Genomic DNA, 24,029 nt, shown 5'->3' on the forward strand with positions numbered 1-24,029 from the left:
GAAAAATACACAAACGCATCTGATATATATTCCCTACGAACCTGTCATCATCGCTAGATACAGCATGTCAAGATTTGATGGAGTCTCCGATTTATTTTTCGTATTACACACCTATCAGCTGTCTATCGTCTTCACCCCCACGCGCCACCTCGCGCCCCATGACCCCCACAGCCCCACCCTCATCACTCAGTCTCACCCACATCAGTAGCGGGAGGGCAAGATCCCAACCCTACGGGATAGATTACAGGAATTAAGTGTTAGCGAATCACAAATAAATCAGCGATTTTATCAAGTAATTTTGTCACATGAGTCTTCTCCGCTGAAGAGAGTGAGTCTTGAGAAGGATGATACCGGGATAGAAATAATAGGACTGTGGAAACTGACTGGCAGATCTTAATCAAAACTGAGATAAATCTTTACAAGAAAATTAGCCCGATGGACAGGCAAACTAAATCAGGGTGAAATTCGACACTGCTACACTTGATCTCCTCTTGATTTGTCCTGTCTAAGGTATAGGTGTATGACAGACTGAAAGACAACGGTTTCCCCTGGAGGTTTTACTCTGTAGACCCGCCTTGTTCCGACCAACCTTCCCCACTGCTTGTTCTTCTTAGAGTAGAGGTACACGAGGCGCGCGGCTCAAGGTGGGTGGTCTCCAGCAATTCACTGATAGTCAATATCGGCTGCGATCACGGCCGACCAATGAGCAGTTTTAACGTAAACTGTGGGGTATTTCTATGCGAGCCCACTCCTTTTGGGGAACGAGAGCTGAATATATTAAAAGACTGTTGATCTGGGAAAATTATTTATCTTCAAATTTTATCATCAAGAAGGCTGAAAATCGAGGGATTAAATAGCTTGCTATCAGGCTAAAGTGTCACAAATCGCTAGAGAGAAGCGGGGTCTGTCGCTTTGGACGTTTCTCCGCAGGCAACCTACCTGTGACAATTTTCCAACTGGACGTTCGGAAATGGAAGCAGTGAAAAACTATTGGACTATTGACTTAATTATTTGACGAAAACATTCCGATGAAGATTGGTGTCGACTATGTGTGAGGTCTGATAGCTTTCCTGCTTTGTCGTAAATATTTGCACGAGTTTTATACACGGCAAGGCATCGATCTTACCGCATAGGGGAAACAAACGTGAAACCAACCGAACTTGTACCGATCACCTGTGTTCGATCTGCTTAATTGAACTCTTAATACGCCTGTGCATTACCTGAGAGTTTGCCTGTGAACTCCCGTGCTGAAGAAGTGGGATTTATTTGTTTATGCAGATATCTCAGCCAGAGATATTTTATACTGTTTGTTTTGCCGTGGGCTATCTGGGATATTTCTTGTGTGAGAGATACAGCAGTTATCACACATGATGTATGTTCGTGGCATTGTGCTTGTTGTCTTCCTTTGTGGATGTGCAGTGGTATCGGCTAGGCGGAAGAGAGAAAGAACTATTCTACGTTTTGCCGACTGTGGTAAGAGGGTCAAGATTTAACAACCTATTACCTTTTATCATTTTGAAGAAATAGTATAGCCATGGATTCTCACATTCACTTGTATCATGATATGTTTAAAAGTCAACGACGTTTTGAAAGAGATATTCTTTCATATCCAAGCATACTCGTCATGCAGTTGCAAGAAAATGTCAATAGTGTTTTGAGATCTTAATATGACAGTGTTAAAAAAAACCTATCAGTCTCGTTGTAAACATTTTCAGACTAACTTCTTGCTGTTAATGTCCCTGTTTGTATCGCTTAAGAGATTCCAAACAATTTGCGTCAATTCAAGTTTTCAACATAATTTCATATACTGATGCACTGGGCCGCACAGATCGTTTAATCTGTTGGAAAAAGCACAACAAACACGTTTTGCCGTGACATAGTTATATGTGTTCGTTGTCAATCCCTATCTCTCAACAAGCTAATGAACGCACTGGATTCACCGCTAGCTGTGTTTTGATATAGCACCATTGATAACTGTCCAATATTTCCTAAACTAAACTAATCGTTCAGTTGGGATGTGTTTGTAGGTACGGGAACGCAGTGAGGGGGAGGGATGGCGGGGGAAGGGGAGCGTGTTACACACATGTCAGTTGTATGCCTGCGAGTAGCGTTAAAGGTCCTCTCACCACTTAAAAAGTTGAATATCCCCTTTGAGAAGATTATAAAAATATATTTCTCAGCGTTCGTAGTTTCTTATAGATATGCTGTCTGAGGGAAAGCATCGACTGAATATGACGAGATGCGCGAATTGAAAACATATTAACTGAATATATATGTTTATATAGTTAGCAAAACTAAAAAAAATATGTAAACAGTTGCTGATTGTAGTTATTCTTGCCGCTCTTTTTAGTTTTGCGGGAAAAGATGGGCTAGGAAATGTGAGTGCATTTACAAAGCTGAATGTTGTCGTTCATGTGCCGCTTTGTTTATATGTTTACATTTTCTATTTATCACTACTTTGTGAACAGCCAGACGTTCCACATCTGCATAGACAGTATCATTTCACACGTCGCATGTTAATTGTACAACTACTATACCATGGCTTAAAATTGGCACCGGAACGTAGAACCGTGTCTGTCTTTAACAAGCAGTATATCTAGGTGGTTAGCTCCACCAGCTGTAGGACTGATCAGCGAATGTATATTCCGTGTTCTTCATACAATGAGGAGGAAGCACCTGTTGAGGCGGGAAGAAATTCCGTCAGTCATAAATGATTGGAATTCATGAGATATCACCACGATAGTGTTGGAGAGAACTGCTGTAGCAGGTTTATACACGCCATCATTAATACTGCGTACGTACGCTCAAAGACTATATAATGGACGATGGTCTCTGTAGTCAGTAAACAAGCGACGACCGTGTCGTCCCGTCGTAAATGTAAAACTCGTATGAACACAGAAGCGTTGTGTATATGCGTCATGCTTTCGCGACTATTGCTTCTCGCAGTGGGAAGCAAAAAGTAGTTTAATAATACGTTGTTTCTCTTCTCCAAGGCTCTTATAGATTGTTATACATTTACCGCCGTCACGGTGTGATGTACAGAAATGCTTAGACCCTGCTTATATGATTGTGATAGTAACGAATAAACCGATGTATATTGAAAAGGAGTGAGTGGGGAGATTTGGGAACCTTGGGAATCTAGACTTGCCTCATTTAGAGCTATAGCAGTTAGGGCTCAGCATTGGGAAAATAATGTGGTTCAGGGAATGTGAGACATACTAGGTGCGATTGATGTTCGAAATATTAAGATGACTGTATTGCTGCGAGTAATTTCACTGGTGTATGGCCGTGGGTTCGGATATCAGTGTTCCTCTCATGATATGTGTTTCTAGGTTTGTTTGCTCCATGCTTGTCGATTCTGCTAAGGGGGTAGTAATGTCTATGCCTGGTTCCCAATGGGCTTTCCTCCCCAAGCTGGCGATCCCCGAAGGTCCGGGTTAGAACTGATCTTCAGTAACCATTGTTTGCCGTAAGATCAGGTGGTCAGACTCGCTCACTTGGTTGACACATGTCATCGCTTCCCAGATGCGCAGACTGATGTTCATGGTATTGATCACTGGAATGTCTGGTCCAGACCGCCACCGTTTAGCTGGTATACTTCCGTGTAAAACTATACTCACTCACTAGCTCCTTCAAGCTGACCCGCCGTGCTATAACCGAAATACTATTCCGAGAGAATGTAAACCTAATCCTTTCACGTCCCTTCCGAATACTTTCGTCATTGTCCATGGCGCTACATTACGACTTAAATAAGACTGTACTATAACAGTCTGTGACAAAACAACAAAAGGTTGTTCAGGTAGTAATTGTCCCTAGCTTTAACAACTATTTTTTGCTTCTGTATGAAAAGAGAGAAGTTTTGAATAGGCTTTTCCACAATGTATCCTAACGTACAACAAAGTAGAGTAATCTTCAGGATGATAAACCCTTACATACAGCAATAATAGCGACGTTTCGGGACAAACCATGTACCGTTTTTAAGCAAAACAGAACAACCTGCTCTCGAATTATTCAGTCTTAGATTGCATCTGTGTAGCAAAGTTGTAATCCATCAGGTGTGTCTAGTTTGTAAATGCTTAATATTAAGAGAGGCGTCTCTTGCTGATGTTGATATCTGATTTACAGGTCATATGTGTGTTATATTACCTGGGTGTTTCGCTGTCTGGATGTTTCCCAAACAAGACTCTTGGTATCTCGTCTTTCAACCACAACGCCACAACAACTGAATACATAACAACTGATCCCTTGCTGTAGGATACAGGAGAAATGGGTGGGGTAACCCAGCGGTTGAGGCGTTCGCTCGTCACGCAACGGTCCGGGTTCGATTCTCCACATGGGTGCATTGCGTGAAGCCCATTTCTAGTTGCCAACCCTCCCCCTCCTCTGACATTTGCTGTAATAAAACGGCGTAAAACCAAACTCACTCACTCAATATAGAAAATCAATATCAGTCAATACAAGATATCCAGAGAAGGTGAATATGTCCTGTTGCTATCCTACGGTAAAGCAGGAATCATGTCATAAGCAGATGATGTAGGTGACGTATCATTATTGCTTGAGGTGATGAAAAACTGAATGTGTGGTATCACAGGATATCATGGACATCGTGAATGCATGCTAAATGTCATTATCTATCCTAATAATAGTACATGCTCCTTTTTCGATCACTTGATGTACTTGAACTTCAGCGGTTTAGTAAACTTGTGGTTAAGCGCTAGCTATTCATACCCATGAACTGGGTTCGATTCTCAAAATGGACTTAATATGGAGCTATGGTTCGAATGTTCCCCAAAGCGGCGAGAAATCCTCAGCCACTAAGCTTAAACAATAACTCCTATTATACAGGTTGCTTAAGGGATTTCATTTTAGTTAAGAGAGTTTTAGTTTTAAGCCCTTTTTAGCAATATTCCGACAATATCACCGCGGATGAGACCGGAAATGGGATTCACACACTGTACACATGTGTGGAATCGAACCCGGGTCTTCAGCAAGAGAAGCCGACGCTTTAACTACTGTGCTGGTCACCTCCCTTAGTTAAGTTATCCAAATATGTTTCTTATATACTCAGTCATTCGAGAACGAGCATTTATACGCGGGTATCTCGTTGCTATTGCCGTTGCTATTGCCGATTTACGAACCAATACTGCGCCTTTAAGCGCCTCAATTTGATATGAAAACTTGCGTTTTGCAGGCATCGGTGTTGGGTAAATGATTGAACGAGCCCAGCAACCTGATCCACTTTGTTTTGGTGGCAGGTTTGCGGGAGACACCCATACTATTTCTTTCCGTCACGATCTATTCATCGACCACCGTCAAAGTTTTTCTTCATAATTGCCCTGTATTATCAGAGGGTTGACCCAACTGGCAATTTCTACCACATTGCCTAACTTGCTATTTACGTATTAACACGGTGATATTTCGTCACGAAAATAGCTTCAGCAACAGCTTGACGAGAGGGGATGGCTAACATGTGTTATGTAATGCCGCTCGGAGAGAAAGACCCAGGCCCGTGCCAAAAAACACCTTAAATTAACTGAAGCAGTTTCGTTGTTAATACGACGTGTTGAAATTAGTGTTTTTCACGAGCTTGATTACTACCATGACGTATTTTTCAGCCCACGACCATAATTACAACAACATTTACTACTGCCGTTACTGCTACAGTAACATCATCTGTTATTCTTGGCCCGTTACAGCTCGTACGTCTACCGCGTGTTCTCTCATGTAACCTCTGCTCTCTCCTTCTGTGGACGGTGGAGTAGTCTAGTAGTCAAAGTGTTGGCTCGTCACGCCGATGGCACAGGTTCGATTCCCCATATGGGTTCAATGTGCGAAACCCATTTCTGGTGTGATATTGCAGGAACGTTGCTAAAAGTGGCGTAAAACTATACCCACTCACTCACTGCTCTATCTGTGGCAACTACCTTTACTTCTGCTGTGACTGTTACAATGTTGTTCATTCTTCTGTTACGACTGTTTCTGCTACTTCCATTGGTGTGATAACTGCTACTGATAACGCTACATATTCTGTTACTGTTACATATGCTGATGTAACAGCGTTACTGCTGCCCTACTACTACTGGCATTACTAGTCCACCGTAACTGCTACTGAAGCTACTACTGGCATTACTAGTCTACCGTTACTGCTACTGATGCTCTACTACTATCATTACTAGTCTGCCGTTACTGCTACTGCTGCTCTACTACTATCATTACTAGTCTGCCGTTACTGCTACTGCTGCTACTACTATCATTACTAGTCTACCGTTACATCTACTACTGCTGTGGCTACTATTATTGTCAGTATGCCGTTACTGCTACTCTACTGCTATCATTACTAGTCTACTGTTACTGCTACTGCTGCTCTACTACTATCATTACTAGTCTGCCGTTACTGCTACTGCTGCTACTACTATCATTACTAGTCTACCGTTACATCTACTACTGCTGTGGCTACTATTATTGTCAGTATGCCGTTACTGCTACTCTACTGCTATCATTACTAGTCTACTGTTACTGCTACTGCTGCTCTACTACTATCATTACTAGTCTACCGTTACATCTACTACTGCTGTGGCTACTATTATTGTCAGTATGCCGTTACTGCTACTCTACTGCTATCATTACTAGTCTGCCGTTACTGCTACTGCTGCTCTACTACTACCATTACTAGTCTGCCGTTATTGCTACTGCTGCTCTACTACTATCATTACTAGTCTACCGTTACAGCTACTACTGCTGTGGCTACTATTATTGCTAATATACCGTCACTGCTACTCTACTACTATCATTACTCTTATATTCCGTTACAGCTACTGCTGCTTCTACTAATTCTACTAGCCATCACTAGTTTATTACTGCTGCTACTACTATCATTACTAGTATACCGTTACTGCTACTGCTGTTACTGCTACTATTATTACTAGTATGCAGTTACTGCTACTACCACTAATATCATTACTGGTATATACCGTTACAACTACTGCTGCTGCTACTACTCTTTCAATCATTACTGGTATATTCTGTTACAGCTACTTCTACTAATGCTGTCATAACTGGTGTACTATTACTGTTACTACTATCACTACTGCTGCTGACACCACAACTTCAGCTACTACTGATTCTTCTTCTTCTATCATTCTGTTACTGCTACCTTACCACCACCACCACCACCACCACCACTACTACTACTGGTTATACATATTATGCTGCTACTGTCATTCTACTGGCGCTGGTACTTCTACTAATACCACCCACTACAACTCTTTCTTCTTCTACTGAACTGGTGTTGTTTTATGTAAACTATTCCCCTAAAAACTACTGTTTTTCATAACCATCTGGCAATTTGTACGTCTTACCAAAGAAACAAGACCTTGATTATCAACTATCAAATGCATTCTTTCTACACACGTGGATATTCAAGTAAATAAGCACGCAATCTTCGTACCGACGCTTGTTCCCCATTGTCTATGACTTTGTACGCGACAAGTCGATGCAATCACGCGCCTGGGAGGGGTTTTTATCGCGCGCTGCTGTAAACAAGACCTTGCTAATTATATGCACTCATGGGCTTGCGGACAAGACGGTACAAAATCATCAGGAGTCTTCAAACCTCACTGGCGCTTTTGATACATCTGGAAAAACTTTCTCTTTGTGACTAGATATGAAAAGAAGAACATTGCGAATTACTGTCGGAATTTTAACCTTAAAAGAAACGCCTCTTATCTGCAATCGTCAGTGATGGTGGCGCATTGTGGCAACGTTTACACATCACGTGGACCTCACAACCGTCTCATTTCATCCTATCTTAAAGCAATGAAACTCTACATTTTCTACAGTTGTAAATCTGAATGGTTATTTTATCGATGTGCAGACTTGGCGCATAATTCTATGGCATTCTTTAATAACTTGTGGATATGATTATAGGGCATAAAACATTCGGATTTCAATTGTAATATCACGGGATGGATTTTATTGTGCTTCAGGCTGGTGATTATGAACAGAAGACCGCCTGGTTCACATTTTTACACATGGTACTTCTCATAGGAAAATTATTTCTGTGCAGTTTACCTTTGTTCCATCTGAGACTGACTTTTCTACAGTACTTTTGAATAATAATCATTCAGGCAGAATGTCATTGTATGGCATTTCATATTTGTACTGATCCACCCGTATCACCGTCAATATAGACCGGGGTTGGTAGGAAGTGTCGCCGTTTTGTTTAAAACATGGGCTGTTGTATTTGATCCATGAATAACAGACATCGGCTAACTGACAGGTAATTGAAATGGCAGACATATTCGTAGATGTTATTGTATAACATATAGTGCTAACAAGAAAAAAAACCACTCTGACATCTCATTTACGACTTGCCATAAATCCTTGCGAGATAGTCCACATATCGTTGCGACAACCTGCAGGTGTTGACACTATCTCTGGGAACACCTGACTGGTTTTGTTGCAGTTTAACGCCCAAAGATGCAATGATAAATAAACAAATGGTGGAATAGAAAAACTGCATTCGCTCGATGATATTTGAAGGGATTGTATAATAAACCTTGGACACGATGGACGGAGCGAGCTATCGTTATAGTGAGCTAGTGAGTGAGTGTGTTTTTATCCGACTTTACAATATTCCAGCAATAACACGGCGGATGACGCATTGTACCATAGACGGAATCTTCGACATGACGAGCAGCAGGCTATCCCGCTGCACCCGAATTGAAGGAAACGTAAGGAACAACAATAAATTATAGATTTATATTGCACATCTTATCCAGAAACGCGTGGTCAAGAGTGCTCAGCCATATGCTCTTTTGACGAAGATTGTCATGAACTTTGACCGGTATCTGTATTACATAACTCCAAATAACTACGGCTGTAACAAACTCACAGTGACTATAAAATTAATTTCATTATTTCGGCAGTTCTTTATAAATGACATCATCGTGGGTCCTAATTAATAGTTAATCTATAGTAAGTTCAGCTATTCAAAGCAACCCTAGTTACATTCTCCACAGAGATGCAAAGGGAAATAAGTGGTATATGCTCTAAAGCTTCGCATGTGCTGTGCAGAGTTTCCTCCCTTAGGTCTGAGTTCGTATCCAAAATTCGCTCTAACTGTGTGTGTAGTTTTGTCACCAAACCTGTGCTCCTGGCTTCACCACAGGATTGAACCTACAGCACTTAAGTCTCCAACGGCAAGCTTGCACGCCGCGGTAGAACTGGAATCTCAGTCTGGAGTATTGCCTCAAGCGCCGTATGCGTGTGGGGTTTGTGTTGTGTGAGAGTAAAGCGTTCACTTTCGTGACCAAAGGCATGGGTTCGATTCCTGACATGCGTGCAATGTGGGAATCCCCTTTGCCGAAATATATCTAAATGCGGCATAATACATACTCACACTCACACAAATGTGTTAACCTCTCAAAGGTACACTGCCCAAAATTGTTTCTTTACCAGCCTCGACTATTCTGTGAACTATTTACCAGAGGTACTGTGACAAACACCATGGGACCTTTCACAAACGGGGGTTTATTCACCCCGAACTTGCGCCCACTCATTTTACTCTCACCAGCACGGTGACGGTGGTGGTAGCCTACTGATTAAAGCGTCCTCTCTCCGCGCAGGAGATCTGGCTTCGATTCTCGTATTCGACATCACTCACTTACGATCACGCTGTATTCTATGCTAAGTTGTCCGAAACAGAAGCCTCTGAAACGAATCCGCAGTGGCGAATGCTGATATAGAACCCTGGACAGCCGAGGATGAATATGCGCACGCACGCACGCACGCACGCACACACACACACACACACCAAACAAACACACACACACCAAACAAACCTACCTCACCCTACACTGTAAAATGATTAATACTGACGTGTAATTTAATTTTTTAACAACGAAATATCATAATCCACCTCCTGGTTCATGCATGTGGAAAGGATCTTGTCGTTTTGTTATGGCACCATACTGCAGAAAGTAATTGCTGTGTTGGCTGTTTGTAAGCTAAGCACAATAGAGGGTGTCAAAGTAATGCTGTTATACAGCTTGTGGTAACGCACAATACGTGTCAAAATGTTTATCCTATCTCGCAACCCTTATGTTGATAACCTTAAGTCAGAAAGAATTAAACCGAGAAACAAATCCCGCCTCTTATAATAAGTATCTGGCTCAACACTACGGAAGTTTCGATACAAATACAGTGTCAGGGCTGGAGGCAGTTGTATTGGTCCCTGAACGCGGATAATCTTGTGGTCACGCGGAATATGTGTACAACACAAACGCTCCCTATTTCGCCCCATTCTCCGGGAACCCACGCTCTACGTACAAATGTTTTTGCTGTTGTATGGTCTACTTTACGACTTGGCTAAGCGTGGTAAAACCGCAGAGCTGCTAAACCGCAGTTGTGAGAAAGCTCTCCTGGTGGGACCCTCAGTATTCACAGTATTCACTTACGTCCCTTCGAACGCGATCGCCGTGTGTGAGTTTAGTTTTACGCCGTTTTTAGCAATATTCCATTAATATCACAATATCACGGTGGGGTGGGGGGAGGGGACACCAGAACAGAAATGGACCTAACAGATTGTACAGTTTTGGGAATCGAACCTGGGTGTCCCGCATGACGGGCCCCAACGCAATGGCATTCAACGTCAGAGTTGAATAGTACCGTTATCAACGGACGAATGTCGGCGGCGCGACATCGGCGCGAAATATTTACGAGCAGGTTGCATTTTATAAGACGTTTGTTAAGTACGATCACCTGTACAGATGAGTGTGGAATGGAGAGGAATAATGGCGATTTATTGTATAGTATTGTATTCTGATTCCAGCCTGAAACCCTTCCAAAGACATTTCCTAATTGTTACTCAGAATATGTAGCCATTATTAAGACTTTGATCAATCACTACTTTCCACGAGAGGCTAGGGGTTAAAGGGGTTCCGGCGATTCCTCACAGTGACACTCTATGTGTGAAACCCTTTTTCTGCTAAGTCCCGCCGTGTTATTGCTGGAATATTGCTAAAAGCGACCTAAAACCATATTCACCAACTCACTCATTGATAAACTGGGTTCGGGTATGAGGACAAGGGAGAGAAAGGATATTTTTGACATCTCTGTGTGGTATCGTTTCACCAGAGTATACATGTGTATCTTTCACTCTTAATGCATTTAGTAGTCATTTAAAGTCGACGTTACGATAGTACTGTCATTACGATATCAAAGGTTATTAAGTCGGAAGACACGATGTTGATACACATGGGAATTGTATAGGAATTTTCCGGTTGCAAATTGCCAGGTGTGAACTCCACACAGAGATGTTGCGCACCTGTAGTGACCCCGAGTTGAAACTCGTGACCTGGGAGATTGTGTGTGAACAGTACGAGAACACGTACAGCATATGTCGTAGCAAATAAATTAATTTGACTGAATGAACGCGGGGGATTTACTGAATAGCTGCTTGTCAACCTGCATTCGATTCTAATACGCTGATTCCCGACACTTTCCTCTGGTCATGTTAAGAGTCATGTATTGTGCCTGTCAACATCGGAACACACCAATTGACAACATTCCAGTGAAGGCTCGGAATGTTCGCATTGAAACTCGGCGTAATGACACGAAAATCACCAGTTGTCAGTAGCGCTTGTTGGGGCTCGGGCCTCCGTATTATGATGACAGACTACCATTGACTGGCTTGTTGAAATAAACTCGGTTAAACTTGCATGATTAATGTGGCATGTCTCCCCATAAAACCACTGTTCGTGGGAATATTTTCCAAGCTTTATCCCATTCGGTAGAAAAACCCGAAATGTGCAACCATTATATCTGACGTACACTATTGTTGCAGTTTTCATTTTTGTAAGATACCTAGTAATCAGTGACATGTAATAGCGATAATAATAATAATAATAATAATAACAGCATTAGTAATAAGTACAATGTTGTGCATATTTATAATGCGTCAAACAGATTTCCTGAGGCATATTCAAAATGCGTCAAGTAGATTTCCTGAACCATGCTAAGGAAGCAAAGATGAAATATATTATTTTGAACATTATGCTTTAGTTGTCAAATGTATTGAAATTCACTTAACGATTAACTAGCTATAGTTTGCGAAGTTAGCTTTTACGGGTTATTTCAAGAACAATGAGTTACAATCGTGTTAATGTTTATTGAACTGTCTGTTTATTTCAACACACTGCATGACATATGCTAAAAATTCACAATGCCATTTAGAAAGTGGTCAAATGACAACGATTTTATACAAGTATTTGGAAAGCGTAATTCCCTTCAAATTAGTGTCCCCTGGCAAAGACCACGGTTAAAAGGAATCTCCGTCAGTGTTAGTCCAGGTGTTGGCTTGTCATAGATAAACATGCTTCAACTTGGGAACCCACGCCACGACGAATGCTTGTTCCACTAGTGTGGCTTGGTACACTCTCTTTAGTATAGCATTCAGAAGACACCTCATTGCAAGTCAACCTACGAATTTCGCGGACCTATGCACCGACTGTATCCCATAACGTCGTTATTCCTGAGGTTGCACTTAGCGACCCCACCTCTTAATTCGGCCCCAACATTTCTATAAATGGTGTTCGGGGCGCCCAATGCTACCCTCGTGTCAATCAAGCCCCAATAAATCTCGCAGCCAGGTGGATAGGCCCTCGATCGAAACCGGCTGGTCCGGGTTTTACGTCACAGCCCTGCACTTTGAGACTGTTTCGGTTACATCCGGTTATTGTTTATCATTAATTTTAACCGAATTAAAGTTGAAAGTATTTTCCAAAAGAAGGAGGCTGGCGCCGAATCGACATGGGGTATATAAATCGTTCTAAATCGGTTTCATTATTCAATGGTAAGTATTAAACAAAGTTACAGATTGTCTGGACGCGACACGAGTACAAATTCGCCACACAAATCTAATCTGATTCCTTGAAATCAAAGGCACTAATTTAGTCTTATTGAAAGAAAAGAGTGTGCAAGCAGTGAACAGGAGTAAAGCTAATTTGCCGTTAGGCTATCTTATCTAACCCCGCTCTCGTGGGATACCATGCAGTTTCGACTAAGAAGCGTTTACGACTCTTAAAGACGATATAGATATGGACATGGAAAGAGACGAGAAAATAGCAGAATAAATAGACGAGACTAAAATTACGAGAAATCAACGAGAGCTGGTCGCCATTTTTTCTCTTTTCGCTCTCGTCAAATCACACGGGAAGTAATAGACCGCTCTGACGGCCAAGCGCCACACACGATGCTGAGCGCGCTTCAAGACCGAACTCCGGCCAGGATGGAATGTTTAGCGAGGTGGCGTACCATATCGTTGTATCTATAATTCCCCTGTCTTAATCGCCTGTCAGGCACACAAGAGTACATACAACTATACCAAACAATTCTCTGGCATTTTCCGGTAGTTTATCTTTTTGCGGGCCAACCGTGAGTGATCATGTGTTTGGGAGATACTTTCAGCGTCGAGGAGTACCTGACATGCGGTAAAATGTCTGAGATTAAAACTAAACTGTTTTCCATTTATATGTCATGACAATACTATTTCAGCACTTTTGAAAACTCTTTTCAACATATAGGTTTTCTTTGGTAAGATAAACAATAGTTTAAATTCATGAAAAAGTAACAACTAGAAATAATGGGCAACCAGAGCCCAAAATACGAGAATCGAACTGTTTGGTTTTCAATGAAAACATCCTGAAGCAGTTTTTAAAAGTTGTTCTGTCTTAATTGTCACATTGGGATAATGTCCACAACGTAATCATTGAATATAATATACGCAATACAATAATAAATATTCTTGCGATTAAAAAACCGAATTGTTTAAAAACAAATAATATGAAGGCAGAGTAAACCTGAGCTGTGCCATGGTCAATATTAAATCAGTACCCTTATATCAAACAGGAATCTGGTATGAACAAGGGTGAAGAATACCTTGACTAATCATAATAGTAAAATCATAAATGACGCCCCGTGTAGACGTATATCGTATGTAGTGAAAGAGTATGGTTTTAGCAATAATCCAACAATACCATGGCGGGGGACACCAGAAATGGGCTTCACACAGTTTGCCCATGTGGGCAATCGAACCCGGGTCTTCGGCGTGTTGAGTGGATGCTTAAACCGTCGGGCTACCCAGCCGCAATAGTATATGCAAGAACTAAAAGAACTGCATAAGCTCGTCCTCACTGAGGCCGGTTTTACAGTACAACCATACTATAGTATATATACAACCAAGTGATGCATGCTGCAGTTTCACATGCATAACGGTTAACAAACCCGTAAACAATCTTATATCATTCCTTCTGTGTTAGAATTCATTCATTTGCTGTCTCCTACTCTGTGTGCAACTCCGCGTCAGTATTTATTTTAGTTTTAAGAAGTGTTCAATAACTCGCGTAGGGACGGTGGGGAAGCCTGGTTGTTAAGGCGTTCGCTCGCCATGCCGAAGACCCGGGTTCGATTCCCCACAAGGGTACAATATGTGAAGCCCATTTCTGGTATCCCCCGCCATGATATAGCTAGAATAGTGCTAAAAGCGGCGCAAACCCAACTCACTCACTTACAATAAATCAATTAAGTATACATCCGGTTGGCTAAACCTTCAGTCGATATCCCGGGTTACAGGAGATATGTGTCTTGTCACGTTATTGCGTAGCACCAGAGGGAAATAACTTGTTTTAAGGCGACATTCCTTCTAAATGTAGACGACGTCCGTTTTATTCAGAGTATGTAAACTGTCGTACTTAAGACATTCACGATTCACTTTCGAGTTACCATTTCTATTCGTAGTAGGTAGAGAGTCACCTCAGTCATCAAGGCATGTCTTTAGATTCTCATATGAAGTTCTTACACAAACAGACACACACACACACACACACACACACACACACACACACACACACATACACACACATGCGGTGTGTTAGATAGCTAATAAACAAACAGTGGTTCATATCTGAACAGCTAAAAACCATCACTTGTGACAATCTATAACAGCGCTTTTTGACGCGCCGCCAACTCGCTTTGATCCTAAGTGATGATTATAAGGTGTTCCTGTCTTAATACCATACCTCGCGTCCGGTCCCCTTAAACCGCGTGGCGGTTAACTGTGAGACTCGCGATGAAAGTGGAGGGCATTTGTGTCTGTTTTATAGCAACCACTGCTATGTTTTCTTCATCTAAACCTTCTGAACTTGGCCTGGTTCCGTGTGATCTTCCTAGTAATTAGTGTTGCCTCTCTGAAGTCGCCAAACCGCCGTTTTATACCTCACCGCCTGTAAACCGGGTCCCCCTCTCTTATACTCCTTTTCGCGGCGTTGGAGCTGCCGCTAAGACTAGATCTACGATCGATAGAAAAATGGGACCTCCCGCGAAGATGGTAAATAAGGCATGATAAATTACGCATTTTATTGTCGAATTTCATTGCTGATTTAATATCGGAGAAAACGAACGGAGGCTCCCGGACTCGAGGCTGAAACATGACAGTAAATAGCTGAGGTTAGGAACAATTACCGTGGTCTATCTGTTCTTAATCAACCCATACAGATGTGAAATATTGTTGTAATCACGTACAGGTCTTGAGACATATAATGTGAACACAGGAATGCAATATATATCTATGATATCCTGATGTCTTTAGAAGAACGAAGACTGAATATTAGATAAGCATTCGGGTGGCTGACGAGACTGTTCTTTTTATCCGATCCGTATTTTGATTTAAATAGTCATTTGTTGCTTTGGTAGTAAAACATATGATGATTAATATATAACAAATATGTATAACGCTTATGTAAAATGTAGTCATGACTGACATTAAAAGATGATGTACTTGAATGGTAGAACTGTGTAAACTTGACGTGATTAATTAACGATAAACCCCTTAGTTAAATTAAGAATGAGTTTATATCCTGATCTTAGTCTCGTATTGACCGCCAATTGTATGTCAAATGCAGTACTATCCAAATGTTGATTTATAGCCATACCCCTGATGAAGGAATACGAATATACTCAGAAACGTAGCGTCCCATATAATAAGTTGACATCCATAAAACCCTCCTGTTTATGTCATTCCAAGACATCATTTGGTTTTATTCATCGCCAGGATATAATCGATTGAATAGTATGATGTTATGTTAATTGACCTTGAGGTGATTTTAATGACACAGAATATTTCGACACCTATGTGACACATGGCCGTTGCATGTCTATGAGAAAATATATTATATTTTCTGATAGTGACTCCGCCGGATGTTTAAAAACAGAAACACAAACCTCCGCGCTCAGTTGGAGTGTACCGAGGCCTACAATGAAACATCATAACATCGCCTTGACGTCAAGATTTGAACAAAGTGCCCGGATGCTCGGGGCATTCATTCATACAGACGTGGGTAATTCACAAACAAACTTCCTGCTCCTCTCATAAATAACCAGGGTCGATAAAAGTCATTAGCACCCTAGGATGTTCCCTGTTTATCTGTTTATCTTTCGTTATTTGACATGCACGATAACAAACGTTATTGCGATCGCCCGGCGAGAAACCACGGGATCTCGTCGCTATGACGTCATTTATTTACGGAAGTTTGTTCCAGGTGATAAATGGAGATTGTTGCACAGGTGTTGGATTGGTGGAAATACGATGTTGGGAAGGAAACCTGGTTGATCTTAGTGATATCAGATATATTTTTGTAAACACTGATGGCGTCCACGTGTATTTTGAAGACTATTTTGTTAAAATACCGCAGTAGATCATGAACTGGTGAAAACATATCTAATATTAGCAATTTCATAGTTTATCAAGGTAATGCTTAGACGTTCTGGCGGGGGCCTAAAGCTATATTAGGCCTTTATTGATCCGATGGGTCATATGCAGCGTTTCAACCCAGAGTACATGTACATATATAGATTTTTGTTCGTGTTTCTCTCCATCTACCAGCTCACCTCCAGCGCAGTTAGTTCCACAGAGTATTAAAACAATAGTTACTGGTGTGATTGAACTGCCTTTTTTGTAAGGACTATAATAAGATGTCATAATAACACAGAAAAGGATTTATAAGGAAGGTTGTTTCATGGCTTCCTTAACAATACGTAGCAGTAGTTGCTAACGGAAAATGTACAATGTCCAAACAGTCAAAATCAATCAATAAAACATCCATCCATCCTTTCATTCAAAAGAAGTTAAAGAACGCCAGATTTCCTCATATGACTGGATTCCTTCACCAGTGTTGTTCGACTCCCGGAGGCGGCGGGGTAGCCTAGTGGTTAAAGCATCCGATCCTCACTTCGATTTCTTACATCAGTACAATGTGTGAAATGATTTTCTTGTGTCAACTCCCTGTTCGACCCGACTTTGTTTCCAGGTTTGTCAGTGCCGTAGCCGCAAGTAACACCAGATATTCCTTATAAGACCTGCGTCCATTCAAATCCGTTTAACCCAAAGGATATACATGTACTTACACGCTGTTGTTTTACAGGCAAAGAAAACAACCGTCCGATCCACTTCTATGACGTCAAAGCGAGCCCCATGCCAGTCATTATCCCTGGGACTCTCTACGTCAGCTTCACCGGCAACGTCACGGAGGACCTTCCTCGACGGGTCTCCGTCGAGCTTAGCATCATGAAGTATTTCTTTGGCATCCCCTTCATGATCCCCTGCTTCGACAACCACATCGGGTCTTGGTGAGTTGTCTCTCCGAACTGCGTCGGGTAAAAGTACATCCACCTGTACAATGCATGACTAGTGGAGTACATCTGAGTGAATGAGTGAGTGAGATTAGTTTTACGCCACACTAGGCAATATTACAGCTATATGGCAACCGTCTGTAAATAATCGAGCCTGGACCAGACAATCCAGTGATCCACAGCAGGAACATCGATCTGCGCAATTGGGAACCGATGACATATGCCAACCAAGTCAGCGACCCTGATCACCCGATCCCGTTAGTCGCCTCTTACGAAAAGCTGAGTCTGCCTTTACTACAAATATGGGTTGCTGAAGACCCTAAGCTACCCCGGGCCTTCACGGGTCTGGAGTACATCTGTCCCTTCTTTGTAGTCGTAATAACTGCCAATTGGGGCCGCACTTGACATTGTGGGATGGCTTGACTGCAGGGGAAAAATACGGGTCTCAGTTTTGAATAATGCTTTTTTGTGGATTTGTTTGTTTGTTGTTTGTTTGTTTTTTGTTGTTTTTTTTGGGGGGTGGGTTTTTTTTTTTGTGTGTGCGTGTTTGTTTGGGTTTTTTCGGTTTTTTTGTGTGAATTTTGCTAACTAGATCGAAAAGTCGTGCTATGTGTGCAAAATGATACGGAATTCTCAGTGTACCTCAATTTCAAGGCATGCTTGTCATAAATGGCGACTAACGGGTGACGCTCGCTGACTTGGGTGACACATTTCGTGACATTCATAATCGCATGGAGCGACGCTCATGCTGTTGTCTTGTCCCGGATTGTCTAGTCCCGACGTGATTATTTACAAACCGCTGCCATGCAGCCGGAATGTTGCTGAGTGCGGCGTTAAATGTTTCATCCGTTTTATATGTATTGTCATTATAGTGTGTTTTCATTTCAGCACATATGATAATATATGCCACCGTCTGGAGAAGTATGAGCAATCTGGGTGTCCGAAGACGTTACGGGCGTACAACGTCCAGTGCCACTGCCCTTTCCAGGCCGGGGACTTCACAGTGTCCAGAGTGCCAGTCAATGTTCCAAAAATACACGGCTTTGCTGGGGCCCTAATTAATGTAAGTGTATGTACTTTTATAGACACTGCCTCACGTCTGCGATATTTCATTGCAATGTCCCCTTCTCACCACCACCCCTCAAGTGAGTAAAAAGTGTGAGTGAGTTTAGTTGTACTCCGCACTCAGCCACATTCCGCGGTCTGTAATTAGTCGAGTCTGGACAATCCAGTGATCAGCAGCACGAACATCGATCTGCGCAACCGGGTACCGATGACATGTGCTATAGTCGTAATATCTGCCAATAGCGGCAGCACCCCATACAAGATGCTATACTCATCTGCTAAAATATCTTTTGTAAATGGATTAGTAGCGCGTACATTCGCCAGTGGTTGTTGTGATGGGTTTAAATCCAGGTAGGGTTCGTGCATGCAGGCAGGAAATATGTGAGTTCAGGTACATGCCTCTTTTAGCAATATTCCAGCAATATGAAGGCGAGGGACACCAGAAATGGCCTTCACAAATTTGGACTTATGTCGGGAATCGAACCCGGACCTTTGTCGTGACGAGCGAACGCTGTAACCATTAGCCTGCTCCGCCGCCCTTGCAGGTAGCAACTTCTTTGGAAAACAGCATTAGCTCACCGTTAGCCTTCCACGACGGCCATCTTGGAGGTCTAGGAACAACTGGTGTGTTCTAACAGGACATAAGCTACAGTGTCACAACGTTCTAATACAAGGTTTACGTTCAGACACTCTACTTGAATGTACCTAACTATCACCAAGGTACACTTACATCGAATTGTTCACGAAACTACAAAACGGGACCAGATATAAGGTCTACCTCACCATGTTACAGCTGAAACCCTTCTGGGCACAAGTGGTCATTGTACTCTCAAATGGGTAATTCTATAAGCTAGCTGAGACCAACCTTTGACGAGATATAAAAAAATATATTCACTTTGGCCTTAATTCATTTACAATAGCGTTTTACTGAAACACGGGTCTGTCGTTTGACGTCATGGTTGACATGACAACAGCAGGGGGAAGGGGCTAATGTTAAATACATTTTTTGCACGAACAGGATCCGTTCAGTTAAATCTGTGCCCCCTCCCTCTCACCTCCGCGTTGAAATAACAAACCCAACAAGGAGAGACAGAGAGACATAATGTTGTATTTTTCAAAACATTCGCATCAGTCTCATTTCACAAAGGTGTGATAATGTTAAGCTTTCAAGCGAGAACTGTGCTGTTGTGTGAACGTCGAGACCCCACACCTATTCAGATATAGTCTGAATTTTTTTGCGGGAGCCAATCACCTTTCAAAAGTCAACTTTTGAAACTAAATTCTGAAGGCATTGTGAAATTTGCCGTGCCACCAAGGTTAATGGGTTTGTAAATCATCGCCGGTGTTCAGTTCTAAGTCAGATGACGGTGGTCCGTTCTATCCATCCGGCACACATTCAGCCTCACAAGAAGAGCCCTCCACCACGCCCACTTTCGGAGTGTATCGAAAATTAAAGGCTTCGGCGGGACGTCATTGTCACGTGATTACAAATTAGACCGAGGCTGAAATTCTACACAAAAGGGATTGATTCAATCCTCGACTCTTAACGATATCTTTCTGTTTTGATAAATGCGTTTGCTTTAGAAGGTACAATTATTATCAGGAAAGGCTGTCGCCGTTTTTGTTGAATACTGACCTGTAAATAAGCACGTATTTCCTGTTAAAGACAGATAAATGACTTTGAAAAGCTTGAAAGAAATGTATTTTTTACGTTTGAAATGTTAAAAACCCTGAAGGACTATTTTCAACCTTAATGACATACCTGTCCTTGTTGGTATATATTTCTTGATAATGAGGTGATGATTGTTAGGGGCACACATTTAAGGCAACTGTTTCAAATGTAATGAACGTGATATAACCATCAGAGTTTAGAGACGACTATGCAGTGTACCCGTAGACTTGACATCACTGCTATGCCGACAGGACAACGCACGTCATGAAGCATTGTTGTATTTCTCCATGCAATTCTATATTTACGCCGTCACGTTACTTAATATCAATACTCCAACTTTTTCCAACTTTTAAGCGGCTTAATTGTACATTTACAACACACAGAGATGACCTGACGTGGGTATATGAGACACACATGTCCCTGAAGCATAATTATAAAACGTCGCTGTAAGAAATGGCGCCCCTTGGTCGTCCTAAGGTCGAAAGTTCCCGCGTTTTCCTGATTATGATTAACTTTATGTCACCATCACACGCTTAATGGATTCCCCGCGAAAACGTCAGAAACACACATCTTTTCTATATTGAGAAAATGACAAGAACTCCTGTTTGGAAATGTCATGTTCCCAGCAAGAGTGTGCCATGTTCATTGCATGAGCTTTGCGTGTTGTCACTGTCAGTATGTCATGTTAACCTGTGTTAATATGTCATATTCCCTACCTGAGTATGTCACTACCCCTGTTTGAATACGTCATATTCAATGTCTGAATGTTCCAATGTCACATATTCAGTGTGTGAGTATGTCATATTGTGTGTATGCGTGTATCCAATTCCCTCTCTGAGTATGAATGTGTCATATGTCCTGTCTGAGTATACCATATTATCTGTCTTAGTAGGTCATATTCACTGACTGAGGGATCCTATTCACTCTCTAATTGGGTCATCTTCACCCTCAGAGTGGGTCCAGTTCACTGTCTGAGTGGGCCATATTCACTATTTCAGTGGGTCATGTTCCCTGCCTGAGTGCTCTATATTCACTGTCTGAATGGGTCATATTCACTTTCTGAGTGGGTCATAATCACTGTCTGAGGGGGTCATAATCACTGTTTGATCAAGTGAGCCATATTCACTGTCTGAGCGGTTCATATTCATGTCTGAGTGAGTCATATTCACTGTCTGGGTGGTTCATAACCACTATATGAGTTTGTCCTAACCACTATCTGAGTGGTTCATATTCATGTCTGAGTGAGTCATATTCACTATTTGAATGGGACATATTCACTCTCAGTGGGTCATATTCACTATCTCGCTGGTTCATTTTCACGGAGTTGGGTCATATTCATTGTTTGAGTACGTCATATTCACTGTTTGGTTGGGTCATATTTACCTTGTATTGGAATTTCATGTTCATGTATGCGCGCTTCGTTTTCCCCGTTTCCATTCATCAGTTCATCCAGAGTTTCCAATGTGTATAATGACTAGATCTTTGAAGGGCATTTGGAAGCTCCTTCATCAAGTTTTTTTCTTCTTCTGTTTATAATGACGGTAGATGAGCGCAGGTATATCGGAATCCTTTCGAAACCTTCCTGTCCCCAAAGTACTAGTCTAAAAGTATCAATGAGTCATTCATTTAAATAGTTTGTTTCAACCGACCATCCACTATGTGAACTAACACCACCAAAACCCCTCATCTCCCTGCTCCCCACCCCCGGGGAGGAAGCACCCCCGTCTCCCGGCCGGGTAGCTTCTCCATCTGCCCCCCTTCACAAAGTACACACAACGTAATTGACATCCCCTCCGTTTTCCCCACCCCTGGGGCCAGGAAACACCGAGTCAAGACGTCTCGGCCTCACGGCAGGGGGGCATCCCACACTGCCCCGGGGCTATAACTCAAGTTGGACCACCTACACACAAGGCAGCACAGCCTACACATCTATGGCCCTAATCTAGAGCTTCTTAACATCCAATTTTCTCAAATTCATTAATAAGCTTTATAGGCCTGTGGCTGTAGCAATGACTCACCGACAGGTCGGTTGACACGTAGCCATGAGCCTGTACGATTCACTTGAGAATTAATAAACAGATGGGTCTGAAATAGCACTCGGCCGTTATCGGCTGAGAGTTGTTTTGGTTCATATCGCGCACTATTATACAGAACTAAATTACTTGGTGCATATATAAGAGTGTCACACAAAACCGTTTTCAGATACGTCGCGTTTGCGACGGGTTCCGCTCTTTCAATGCATTAAAGTCCAATTTCCATGAAAGCTAATAATTTGTAATGCAATAAAACTCGCTGCTCTGAACCTGTGTGTCCGAAAACTGACGGAATGACGGGAATGTGTGTATGCTCATAGGACCATGCTGACTGCACATTCGGATTCACTAAAACGAGCATTTGTTAATCGGGCCGAAGGAAGGTAAGGTAGCCTAATGGTTACAGCGTCCGCTCGTCACGCTCGTCACGCCCAGGTTCGATCCCCAAGTTGGTTACAATGTGTCAACCCCATTTCTGGTGTCCCCTGCCGTGATATTGCTGGCATATTGCTAAAAGCGGCGCAAAATCACACTCATTCCGGTCTATCGTAGTAGCACAAGGCAATCCCGATTAACGGGAGTTTTCGTCAGTCGGTCATATTTTTATTCACCATGTTACTATCGAACAGTTCAAATTGCGTCAGCCAACTTGTCGCTTGAACACTTAACTAAAATTGGGCCCACAACTCGCTAGACACGTCAGTTGCGACTGGCATATGGAATCATGGAAAGCGCAGTTTTATAGCCGCATACATTATGTATTATTTCTCCATCTCATTAGAACAACTTTCCCTGATGCATTCGCTATATCGCTTCGGAAGTGACACGGGATCGGTTGGGTAGCTTAATGGTTAAAGCGTCCGCTCGTCAAACTGAAGATCTGGGTTCGATTCTCCGTATGGATACAATGCTCCCTCTCTCACTCACTCGGAAGTAACACGACTCTTGTCTGTCGTCACTCTCTTACTTGATACAAGGCGTATTGCACTCTATTCGGCTCAAAGTACAGGTGCGGTATGGCAGCCAAAGAGCACCTGATATTATGACTGAAAAGTTAGTATGTATATCACACTGGCTAAACAAGGTGATATCAGCCTGTCTCATACAGAGTACCAAACACAGATGCAGGGGTGTACTTGATCAGTCGATTACTCTAACAAAGTTTACGTGGTTACCACTCTCTCTCAATATTTTTATCAGTTTCTGTTTTTTGTTTCAGGGTGACTATGAGCTTGTTTTGAGCATCTTGGATGAAAACCGGTCGCAGCTTGGATGCCTGGAATTGAAGTTTTCCATGAAAAAGCGGCATCGGGGATGGCTGTTTAAGATCTGAAAACCACTTACAAACTGTGGCTCACTTTGTCTACATATAGGCCGACAGGCCCGACAAGGAACGAAACAATCGTCTGCGCATGCTTGGAGGGGCCGAGTGAGCGGAAGTTACTCCGCAGTGAATAATTTCGTCCAATCGCAGATCCGTTCACAGTTCCATTTCCTGCGGAACACCTGTGCTATGGCCCAGTGGATGTAAATATCAACTTCCTCTCAGGACGTGTTTGTGTTAGAAGCGCTGC

At 42.3% G+C, this 24,029-nt stretch overlaps 1 protein-coding gene across 1 annotated transcript; it reads left to right on the plus strand.

Moving 5' to 3' along the window:
• Positions 1 to 1,287: 1,287 nt before the first annotated feature.
• Positions 1,288 to 23,895, plus strand: LOC137273958 (ganglioside GM2 activator-like). The gene is made up of 4 exons (XM_067806885.1): positions 1,288 to 1,473; positions 17,478 to 17,682; positions 18,574 to 18,748; positions 23,675 to 23,895. The coding sequence occupies exons 1-4, from the start codon at positions 1,368 to 1,370 to the stop codon at positions 23,786 to 23,788; spliced, it is 600 nt and encodes a 199-aa protein (XP_067662986.1). The 5' UTR covers positions 1,288 to 1,367; the 3' UTR covers positions 23,789 to 23,895.
• Positions 23,896 to 24,029: the final 134 nt, after the last annotated feature.

Source organism: Haliotis asinina, chromosome 2 (genome assembly GCF_037392515.1).
Source record: "Haliotis asinina isolate JCU_RB_2024 chromosome 2, JCU_Hal_asi_v2, whole genome shotgun sequence".
In the NCBI taxonomy this organism is placed as follows: Eukaryota; Metazoa; Mollusca; class Gastropoda; order Lepetellida; family Haliotidae; genus Haliotis; species Haliotis asinina.